The sequence below is a fragment of the Tachysurus fulvidraco genome, chromosome 8, assembly GCF_022655615.1.
Source record: "Tachysurus fulvidraco isolate hzauxx_2018 chromosome 8, HZAU_PFXX_2.0, whole genome shotgun sequence".
Taxonomy (NCBI): Eukaryota; Metazoa; Chordata; class Actinopteri; order Siluriformes; family Bagridae; genus Tachysurus; species Tachysurus fulvidraco.
Genome location: NC_062525.1, coordinates 2474757 through 2487256, shown reverse-complemented (window position 1 = coordinate 2487256; position 12500 = coordinate 2474757). Strand labels below are relative to the sequence as shown.

General features: G+C 44.6%; 1 protein-coding gene across 2 annotated transcripts in view; it reads right to left on the bottom strand.

Annotated features, from left to right (window-relative positions):
- LOC113634029 (phospholysine phosphohistidine inorganic pyrophosphate phosphatase) overlaps positions 1–12500 on the bottom strand; it is a 24511-nt gene that overhangs the window by 7538 nt on the left and 4473 nt on the right. The window contains exon 6 of one of the 2 annotated variants that reach the window (XM_027132701.2): positions 12393–12484. The exons of the other annotated variant lie outside the window; for it this stretch is intronic. Within the exon in view, the coding sequence (XP_026988502.1) occupies positions 12393–12484 (92 nt within the window). The remainder of the gene's footprint in view (positions 1–12392; positions 12485–12500) is intronic. 2 annotated transcript variants of the gene reach the window in all.

Genomic DNA, 12500 nt, shown 5'->3' with positions numbered 1-12500 from the left:
GTAGGTAGTAGGGTTAGATTGTATGGTCTAGAGCTGTAACATGTAGGGTTGTAGGGTGTAGTGTTTAGGATGTCGGGTTGTAGGGTGAAAGATGTAGGGTGTAGGGTTGTGTGTGTAAGGTTGTAGGGTGTAGGGTTTAGGTTGTTGGGTTGTAGTATGTAGGATGTAGTGTGTGGGGTTGTATGGTGTAGGTTTATATTGTGAAAGATCTAGGGTGTGTGGTTGTAGATTGTAGGGGGTAGTTACTAGGGGGTAGGTTGTAGGATGTTGGGTTGTAGGGTGTAGGATGTAGGGTGTGGGGTTGTATGGTGTAGGTTTATAGGGTGAAAGATCTAGGATGTGTGGTTGTAGGGTTGTAGGGGGTAGGTACTAGGGGGTAGGTTGTAGGATGTTGGGTTTTAGGGTGTAGGATGTAGGGTGTGGGGTTGTGTGGTGTAGGTTTATAGGGTGAAAGATCTAGGGTGTGTGGTTGTAGGGTGTAGGGTTGTAGGGGGTAGGTACTAGGGGGTAGGTTGTAGGATGTTGGGTTGTAGGGTGTAGGATGTAGGGTGTGGGGTTGTATGGTGTAGGTTTATAGGGTGAAAGATCTAGGGTGTGGGGTTGTAGGGTTTAGGGTGTAAGGCTGAAAGGTGTAGGGTTGTGGGGTATAGCTTTATAGGGTGAAGGATTGAGGAAGCTGAGGAAGTTCAATGTGCCACAGGATCTTCTGAAACAGTTCTGCACTGCCATCATTGAATACATTCTCTGCACCTCAGTGACTGTTTGGTTCAGCTCAGCTACCCAATCTGACCTCAGGAGACTACAGAGGGGAGTCCGGACTGCTGAGGGAATCATTGGCACAACTCTCCCCACTCTCCAAGATCTGTACTTCTCCAGAGTGAGCAAAAGGGCAGTCAATCACTCTGGACCCCTCACATCCAGCACACTCACACTGGACCCCTCACATCCAGCACGCTCACTCAGGACCCCTCACATCCAGCAGACTCACTCAGGACCCCTCACATCCAGCACAATCACTCAGGACCTCTCACATCCAGCACACTCACTCTGGACCCCTCACATCCTGCACACACACTCAGGACCCCTCACATCCAGCACACTCACTCAGGACCCCTCACATCCAGTACACTCACTCAGGACCCCTCACATCCAGCACACTCACTCAGGACCCCTCACATCCAGCACACTCACTCAGGACCCCTCACATCCAGTACACTCACTCAGGACCCCTCACATCCAGCACACTCACTCAGGACCCCTCACATCCAGCACACTCACTCTGGACCCCTCACATCCAGCACACTCACTCAGGACCCCTCACATCCAGCACAATCACTCAGGACCCCTCACATCCAGCACACACACTCTGGACCCCTCACATCCAGCACAATCACTCAGGACCCCTCACATCCAGCACAATCACTCTGGACCCCTCACATCCAGCACAATCACTCAGGACCCCTCACATCCATCACAATCACTCAGGACCCCTAACATCCAGCACAATCACTCAGGACCCCTAACATCCAGCACAATCACTCTGGACCCCTCACATCCAGCACACTCACTCAGGACCCCTCACATCCAGCACACTCACTCAAGACCCCTCACATCCAGCACAATCACTCTGGACCCATAACATCCAGCACAATCACTCAGGACCCCTAACATCCAGCACAATCACTCAGGACCCCTCACATCCAGCACACTCACTCTGGACCCCTCAAATCCAGTCCACTCACTCAGGACCCCTCACATCCAGCACAATCACTCAGGACGCCTCACATCCAGCACACTCACTAAAGACCCCTCACATCCAGCACAATCACTCTGGACCCATAACATCCAGCACAATCACTCAGGACCCATAACATCCAGCACAATCACTCAGGACCCCTCACATCCAGCACACTCACTCTGGACCCCTCACATCCAGTCCACTCACTCAGGACCCCTCACATCCAGCACACTCACTCAGGACCCCTCACATCCAGCACACTCACTCAGGACCCCTCACATCCAGTACACTCACTCAGGACCCCTCACATCCAGCACAATCACTCTGGACCCCTAACATCCAGCACAATCACTCAGGACCCCTCACATCCAGCACACTCACTCAGGACCCCTCACATCCAGTACAATCACTCAGGACCCCTCACATCCAGCACAATCACTCTGGACCCATAACATCCAGCACAATCACTCAGGACCCATAACATCCAGCACAATCACTCAGGACCCCTCACATCCAGCACACTCACTCTGGACCCCTCACATCCAGTCCACTCAATCAGGACCCCTCACATCCAGCACAATCACACAGGACCCCTCACATCCAGCACAATCACTCTGGACCCCTCACATCCGGCACACTCACTCAGGACCCCTCACATCCAGCAAACACTCAGGACCCCTCACATCCAGCACAATCACTCTGGACCCATAACATCCAGCACACTCCCTCTTTGAACTGTTGCCATCTGGTCGACACTACAGAGCCCTGATCACTAGAACGACCAGACATAGGAACAGTTTCTTCCCTCAGGCAATCCATCTGATGAACACTTCTCGTTGCACATTTCACAATTGCACACTTGTACATACAAATTGTACATAATGTATACTTCAATTGCACATTTTCACACTTGCACATCTGGTCAACCTGTACATGTGTACATACAGTACAATTTTGCCTATATAGTATATGTCATTCTGTTACACTGTGGAGCTTCTGTCACTAAAACAAATTCCTCGCATGTGAAAACATGTCTGGCAATAAAGATCTTTCTGATTCTGATTCTAATATAAAGTGTGTGGTTGTAGGGTATAGGGCTGTAGGGTGTAGCATCTAGGGTGTAGCGTCTAGGGTGTAGCATGGATATTTTTGGCTTGACCATCTCTAATGTTTATTAGCTTACATTTTGGTGTTTGTTGTGGAAAGTCCAGAGAAAGATCAAGGTACTGTACCAGGTTCTACCAGAGACTGGAAAGTGTTTATAAAGGACTTGTGCTTTATGACATGTAATAAACTCACCCTTGACTAGCAGAGAGAAGGATATGATGCTAAACCCAGAGCTACCCTTTGGTCTCAGGATGGGGATCAGAGCACATGGAGGAATTAAAGGTTGAGGAGAAAATATTTGCAAATTAATAGCTGAACACAAACGGATTTACTTAGAGAGCGAGATAGAGAGAGCGAGAGAGAAAGAGAGAGAAAGAGAGAGAGAGAGAAGGCCGTTTGACGTTTGTGAGAGGAAGAGAGGAAAAGCCTGCTGAGCAAACACAGGTGTGTTCATATCCTACACAGAGCACTGAAACCATACATGAAGGTCAGAGCTCTGCATCGTTTCATCAAAGGCTTCACAGGCGTTCTTACAGAGCTGCACCATCTCCATTTGCATACAGAGGAAGTCAAGCAAAGGCAACAATGCATCGCTTTCACCACAATGTCGACTCTAATCCCATCACCTTTCACCTTTCTGCCTCCTTTTCATGAGCAAGGCAATTAGTTCTAATGTCTAAATGGATCACTATATAGTTAGACCATAGCTGCAAACTGAAAAGTGTGTGTGTGTGTGTGTGTGTTTGACAAAGATGTTCAGGGTGTGCTCTGTTTGAGAACGTGGTGTCTAAGCTGTAATACAGTAGCTTTTTTCTTGTCTAACCAGGCTGGATTAGCGGTTTTACTTCTCCCTTACATGTCTGCATATGTCTAACGTCATTCAGCACAATGTCAAAGCCCAAAGCTGATCTCAGGTAGGACTGTGGAAAGTTGGGGGAACAAAAAAAGGCTGCACTTAAATGATCTACCAAAGAAGAAATTCCATTAGTCGTAGAAAACGTTATGCTATGTCGAAGAAATCTACAGACATCATATTTTTTTTAGAACAATGACTATATACATTTGTGTTTCAACTGAAAAACCATCTCAGACACGTCATACACCATCTCAGATACGTCATACACCATCTCAGATACGTCATACACCATCTCAGATACGTCATACACCATCTCAGACACGTCATACACCATCTCAGATACGTCATACACCATCTCAGATACGTCATACACCATCTCAGATACGTCATACACCATCTCAGATACGTCATACACCATCTCAGACACGTCATACACCCTCTCAGACACGTCATACACCATCTCAGACACGTCATACACCATCTCAGATACGTCATACACCCTCTCAGATACGTCATACACCATCTCAGATACGTCATACACCATCTCAGATACGTCATACACCATCTCAGACACGTCATACACCATCTCAGACACGTCATACACCCTCTCAGATACGTCATACACCATCTCAGATACGTCATACACCATCTCAGATACGTCATACACCATCTCAGACACGTTATACACCATCTCAGACACGTCATACACCATCTCGGATACGTCATACACCATCTCAGATACATCATACATAATCTCAGACACGTTATACACCATCTCAGATACGTCATACACCATCTCAGATACGTCATACACCATCTCGGATATGTCATACACCATCGCAGATACGACCATTTAGCATGTCAGATACCTGTTAATAGCTCAGACATGTCATACACCATATACCATCTCAGATACTTCACATGCCGTCTCAGAGGGGCCATGAGCCCTAGCCCCTAGCACTGTATGCCATACACCGTCTCATATAAATTCATGCTACGTCATCTTAAATACGCTGAGAAACTGCACACATACAGTAGAGCACTGTACGAACTGACTCTGTTCTTAGAAGCAGTCATTATGGGTTAATTGTGGTAAAGAACTCCTGCAGTGTTGAACCCACAATAGCTATTATTATCATGGAAGGAAGGATATTGCTCTGGGTGTTTAGCAGGAACTTGGATTAGTGTAAATTATAAAGTGCAGAATGACTTTCCGCAACCAAGATGTGTGGAAGTGAACCACTAACAGTAATTAATGATTATAACATAGTGAGTCATGCTGTACCTCTCACTTACTCTCTGATTCATCAGGTTCTCACAAAGGATTAGTGCACAAGGAGAGTACAGAAGGAGAGTAAATAGAACAGAGAGGAATAAGAACCCAGGCACCAACCGATACGCTAAAGAACCCACACACCAAACGATACGCTAAAGAACCCACACACCAAACGATACGCTAAAGAACCCACACACCAAACGATACGCTAAAGAACCCACACACCAAACGATACGCTAAAGAACCCACACACCAAACGATACGCTAAAGAACCCACACACCAAACGATACGCTAAAGAACCCAGACACCAAACGGTACGCTAAAGAACCCACACACCAAACGATATGCTAAAGAACCCAGGCACCAAACAATATGCTAAAGAACCCAGACACCAAACGATACGCTAAAGAACCCAGACACCAACCGATACCCTAAAGAACCCAGATACCAACCGATACGCTAAAGAACCCACACACCAAACGATACGCTAAAGAACCCAGGCACCAAACGATACGCTAAAGAACCCAGATACCAACCGATACGCTAAAGAACCCACGCACCAAACGATACGCTAAAGAACCCAGGCACCAAACGACACGCTAAAGAACCCAGACACCAACCGATACGCTAAAGAACCCAGACACCAAACGATACACTAAAGAACCCAGACACCAAACGATACGCTAAAGAACCCAGACACCAACCGATACGCTAAAGAACCCAGACACCAAACGATACGCTAAAGAACCCACGCACCAAACGACACGCTAAAGAACCCACACACCAAACGATACGCTAAAGAACCCACACACCAAACGATACGCTAAAGAACCCACGCACCAAACGACACGCTAAAGAACCCACACACCAAACGATACGCTAAAGAACCCACACACCAAACGATACGCTAAAGAACCCACGCACCAAACGACACGCTAAAGAACCCACACACCAAACGATACGCTAAAGAACCCACACACCAAACGACACGCTAAAGAACCCACACACCAAACGATACACTAAAGAACCCAGACACCAAACGATACGCTAAAGAACCCAGACACCAAACGATACGCTAAAGAACCCAGACACCAAACGATACGCTAAAGAACCCAGACACCAAACGATACGCTAAAGAAACCAAATAACACACTAAAGACACAAGAGACCAAAGAGCCATTACATCAAATAACACACACGTACAGCATTTGGTAGACACCCTTAGATGTCCTTTTATATATATATATATATACACAACTGAGCTATTGAGGGTTAAATGTGGTCCACACTTGGTAGACTTTAAAAACTCATGACCTTCCTAGCAGTGGTCAAATACCTCGACCCCTAACCCTAACCCTAACCCCTAACCCTAACCCTAACACATCCTTCACACCTTATAAAACACATAAAAACAATATAACAAAAAATATATCAGATTAAAGTCACGTTCATCAGCGTTAGATCAGTTAACTAGCTAGTTAGCCTAATAGACTTAAAAGGTTTCCAGGTGAACCTTGATCTTAGATGTGATTAGATCAAAGATATAATGCCTCTTAACGACGTCACTGCCCGAGCTCAGGTGTAGCCCCACCCCTGAATCCTTTTTATACAGAAACATTGACAAGAGTCTCTGTTTACAGTAAACACACCCAAAAAAACTTCATCTGTATTATCAGAATCATCAGGTAAGAGAAATGAAGCATTTGAGCACGTGGTGTAACTGTAAACCGGGTCGGTTGGATGACGATCAGAGGATCCGAGTGAATAACAGGGATAGTTAAAGGTCAAGCCCTCCCTAGTAGCCATTTCCAGCTGCTCTTAAAGGCTTCAAAGCTTCAGGGAGGATCTATAACACTGACTCAGGATCAGCTTTCCCTCTCACCACTTTAAGTCTGCCTCATTAGCACGGATGGATCAGCCGATCCAGGATCTGCACAGGAGGCGGTTTCTGCCCCCAAAGGCTTCAAAGTGCTCCGTCCATCCTGTGTGCCGCTCGGTCGGGTTAACCGCTGTGCTCAAGCACAACCTTCAAGATTAGAGGATCAGGACTGCACAGTGAGTCACGGCCATGACTTCACACTGCACTTGAGCTTAATCCCTGCACACAGATTAAACCAGGCTTCCTCGGGTTTTTAGGCAAGACACGACAAGTGAAAGGGAAACGCTGGTGTAGAAGACTAACAGATCGTACAGCCACAGGAAACCTCGCTGAGATCGTATTCAAGTATCTTTCCTTTATGTTAAATGTGGCTAATTACAGAATTAGAGCAACATACAATCTCTCTCAATTTAAAGTCGGGGTGCACGATGTTTGAGAATCGCTTCGGAAAACCGAGTCGGGCCGACAAACAAAACTAACGTGTAGCCAATGAGCAGAAAGGGGCGGGTCTTGTCGATATGGGCGGAGAGAGTGTTCGGGGCGCGTGTGTGACGTTAGCAGAAAGCGGTTTTAACATTGACATGGAGGATAAAAACAAAGACAGAAAGTGAAGAAAGACTTACGATAAGGACAAGAAGTAGGACGTGTTAATATAGGATCAGCTTTCCAGCGCTGGAGAGAACTGAACGTCTTCGGCGTGAAACGGAGATAAACCTCACGCTACAACACACAGTACTACAGAAACACATCTGTATCACCATAGTGTTACTCATTGTGTTCATTTACTGATAAAAATATACCCTCGGCCAGCCGCCCCAGCAGGTTCCACGATAATAGTTGCCTAGGTTACATACTGTATGTACGTGTGGGGCGGAGCTATCGAAACAGTGGGTGACACCCATTTGGGTTAGGGGCGTGTTTGTTTTGCTGATTTCAAATGTCAACATTGGCTTTCAAACATCGTGCACCGCACCTTTAAACCACTGCGCTGCTGAGTTCCGGACTCTGATTGGTCAGAAGGAGTCGTCTCTATAACGACAGCTCTGACGGTATTCGGTGTTTTATTCTTTTCTCTTTGTTTTTCTATTCCCAACTCATATCTTCCTTCCAGACTGTTGCACATTTGACGTTTTAAGCTTTGTTCTGAACTTACGACGTTCTTCACACGTTTAATATTTGTCTATTTCTTTATGGTTCTTTATGGTTCTTGCTCTTGTGATGGAGACGTTGAACGTTATAGTTGACAGTAACTATAAATGGATAAACGACGGAACAGCTAGTTTTCTAACGCAGGCAAACCTACAGCGAGTCCCGAGAGAAACTTATTAAAGCTCACTACGCAGAAGTGGAGTCTGGATCGGAACTAATGGGACTATTAGTGACGGCTTTTGTCTTGAGGATGTCTGTAATCATCATAAATCACCATCAGAGGCGTTTGTACGAGTAAACAAACAGCTGACACACAGAGTACACAGTAGAAATGTCCTGCATTAAAACATCAGTCATGTGATCACTGCTCTGGTCACGTTTGTTCAGAGACGCTACAGAGTGAGACGTTCGATTAACACTAATGTAGCCTGACCCGCTGACCTTCATGTTGTTAGATTTTTTTTGGGGGGCAATTCATGTACAAAAGAACAGACACTACAGTGCTGTTGGATTCAGCATCTTCTCCTACATCCTTCCATTCCTTCAGTACTTTCATTTGCTCTGCGCTTTCCTTCCTTTGTTTCTGGTGTAAATCAGTTGTGTGTGTGTGTGTGTGTGTGTGTGTGTGTGGTGAAAATCAGTTGTGTGTGTGTGTGTGTGTGTGTGTGTGTGGTGAAAATCAGTTGTATGTGTGTGTGTGTGGTGAAAATCAGTTGTATGTGTGTGTGTGGTGTAAATCAGTTGTGTGTGTGTGGTGTAAATCAGTTGTGTGTGTGAGGTATAAATCAGTTGTGTGTGTGTGTGTGTGTGTGTGTGTGTGTGTGGTGTAAATCAGTTGTGTGTGTGGTGTAAATCAGTTGTGTGTGTGAGGTATAAATCAGTTGTGTGTGTGTGTGTGTGTGTGTGTGTGTGGTGTAAATCAGTTGTGTGTGTGTGTGTGTGTGTGTGTGTGTGTGTGTGTGTGTGTGTGTGTGTGGTTTAAATCAGTTGTGTGTGTGTGAGTGTGTGTGTGTGGTGTAAATCAGTTGTGTGTGTGGTGCAAATCAGGTGTGTGTGTTTTGTGTAAATCAGTTGTTTGTGTGTGTGTGTGTGTGTGTGGTGTAAATCAGGTGTGTGTGTGTTTTGTGTAAATCAGTTGTGTGTGGCGTAAATCATGTGTGTGTGTGGTGAGAATTAGTTGTATATGTGGGTTGTAAATCAGTTGTGTGTGTGGTGTAAATTAGATGTGTGTGTGTGGTGTAAATCATGCGTGTGTGTGTGGTGAGAATTAGTTTTGTGTGTGGTGTAAATCAGTTGTGTGTGTGTGTGTGTGTGTGTGTGTATGTGGTGTAAATCAGTTGTGTGTGTGTAGTGTAAATCGGTTGTGTGTGTGGTGTAAATCAGGTGTGTGTGTGCGTGTGTGTAGTGTAAATGAGTTGTGTGTGTGGTGTTTTACTGTTAAACAGAGCTGACCCTGTGCTGAGTGAGATGTTTACACACTACTGTCAGGTCACTGGTTGTGCTGCTCTCACAGAGCTGCAATTCTCCTGTGTGTGTGTGTGTGTGTGTGTGTGTGTGTGTGTGTGTGTGTGTGTGTGTGTGTGTGTGTGTGTGTGTGTGTGAGATATTTGTACATTCTGTATGCCAGTAATTTTACTGTCAGTGTACTGTAGACCCTACATAGTGCACTACATAGGGTATATAACATAGTGTACTGTAGACCCTACATAGTGCACTACATAGGGTATATAACATAGTGTACTGTAGACCCTACATAGTGCACTACATAGGGTATATAACATAGTGTACTGTAGACCCTACATAGTGCAATACATAGGGTATATAACATAGTGTACTGTAGACCCTACATAGTGCAATACATAGGGTATATAACATAGTGTACTGTAGAATCTACATAGTGCACTACATACAGTAGGGTATATAACATAGCGTACTGTACACCCTACATAGTGCACTACATACAGTAGGGTATATAACAGTGTACTGTAGACCCTACATAGTGCACTACATAGGGTATATAACATAGTGTACTGTAGACCCTACATAGTGCACTACATAGGGTATATAACAGTGTACTGTAGACCCTACATAGTGCACTACATAGGGTATATAACAGTGTACTGTAGACCCTACATAGTGCAATACATAGGGTATATAACATAGTGTACTGTAGACCCTACATAGTGCAATACATAGGGTATATAACATAGTGTACTGTAGACCCTACATAGTGCAATACATAGGGTATATAACATAGTGTACTGTAGAGCCTACATAGTGCACTACATAGGGTATATAACATAGTGTACTGTAGACCCTACATAGTGCACTACATAGGGTATATAACATAGTGTACTGTAGACCCTACATAGTGCACTACATACAGTAGGGTATATAACAGGGTACTGTAGACCCTACATAGTGCACTACATACAGTAGGGTATTTAACATAGTGTACTCATTTACACATTGTGTAGTCTTGTTACTACACTACATAGTCACTACAGATGTCTTGTTCAGGACTGTGTGTGTGTGTGTGTGTGTGTGTGTGTGTGTGTGTGTGTGTGTGTGTGTGTGTGTGTGTTGTATAAACACAGTCATGGATGAATTTTTGTGTGCTGTGTAAAAAACACACTTATTGTTGCATAAACAGAGAAGTGGGGAAATCCGTCTCACACACACACACACACACACACACACACACACACACACACACACACACACACACACACACGTTTCTAATTATTTCCTTTCTGTCTTTCATACTTCTATTCATTCTTCTATTCACATGGCACAGGATTGAGTAAAATTAATTATATTTCATGTAGAAAATGTCCACCGTAGCTCTGGTTGCCAGATTGAAAGCAAATTACTCCTCTCCAGATGTAAACAATTCTTTGTGATTATATTAATAAACCGAATAATAGCTGTATTATTATAAATAAAATTATTATCCATTAATTATTTTCTTCTATGCTAACAAAGCTAAGAGGTGATTAAAGCGTGTGGCTACCAGATTAGCATGGTGCAGCTCAGGGGCAGAGGGTAACGTGTTGTGTGAAGCTCATCTGCATACGGTGGCGTGTAGAGACACGTAATTGGGTGGAAATGTGTGTGGGAAGTGACGGGATTGGTCAGGGGAGGGTTACATCATAGTCTTAATTCCAGATGTCTCTGAAAGGCGCCAAAATGGGGAACAAAGGGCAGCTTGACCACACACACACACACACACACACACACACACACACACACACACACACACACACACACACACACACACACACACAGTGGGACTTGAGTCAGTATCACATGCATCCTCTGAATCGTTTACATCATTCACTGAATCTGTCTATTGTCAACTTTTTGGAGAATACTTTTTCATAGAGTGTGAGTGTGTGGAGTGTGTGTGTGTCTGTGTGTGTGTGTGTGTGTCTGTGTGTGTGAGTGTGTGTCTGTCTGTCTGTGTGTATGTGTGTCTGTCAGTGTGTGTGTGTGTCTGTCTGTCTGTCTGTGTGTGTGTGTGTGTGTGTCTGTCTGTGTGTGTGTGTGTCTGTCTGTGTGTGTGTGTGTCTGTCTGTGTGTGTGTGTGTGTCTGTCTGTGTGTGTGTGTGTGTTTGAGTGTGTGTCTGTCTGTCTCTGTGTGTGTGTGTGTCTGTGTGTGTGTGTGTGTGTCTGTGTGTGAGTGTGTGTCTGTCTGTCTGTGTGTGTGTGTTAAGAAACATACAAAGTAAGGGAAAGAAAATAAGAGAATACAGAAGTGAAGAAAATATAGAAAGATAAAAAGAAAGCAGAAGAAAGAAAGAAAGAAAGAAAGAAAGAAAGAAAGAAAGAAAAAACTACCATACGCACACACACACACACACACACACACACACAAATAAGTGTGTAAGCCAACATATTCTATCCCACTCTCCATTAAACACACACACTTTTCTAAGGTTCAGAAACATTCTAGCCTCTCTCTGCCACTCTCTCTCTCTCTCTCTCTCTCTCTCTCTCACACACACACACACACACACACACACACACACACACACACACACACACACACACACACACACACTGGTGTTTTTTCTTTCTGCTATTCTCCCTCTCTTTCTCACCATATGCTCCAGTGTTTACAATAAAACAGAGGGAATGCCATTCTATGTGCTCTCTACTGGGTCCAGATAATTAACTCCAGTGCTATGGCGCCCCCTAGTGGTACACACTATGTTACACACATAATTCAGGTCATTACGAGCTGTTCAGCGGCTAACAAACCTTACGTTCTGTTTATCTGAGAAAGACCTCTGTGAGACGAAGAATATATTAAGAATAAGAATATATATATAATAAATGTGACATATATGAGGTGTGGGTTTGACGTATATGAAATGCACACACCTGTATTTACCCGTCCGGACCTGAAGACCCTTCATACCACACCTCTGAGCCCCTCCTACATCATTCACCAGATCATCACCAATCATCAACACCTGAGAGGGAGAGTGA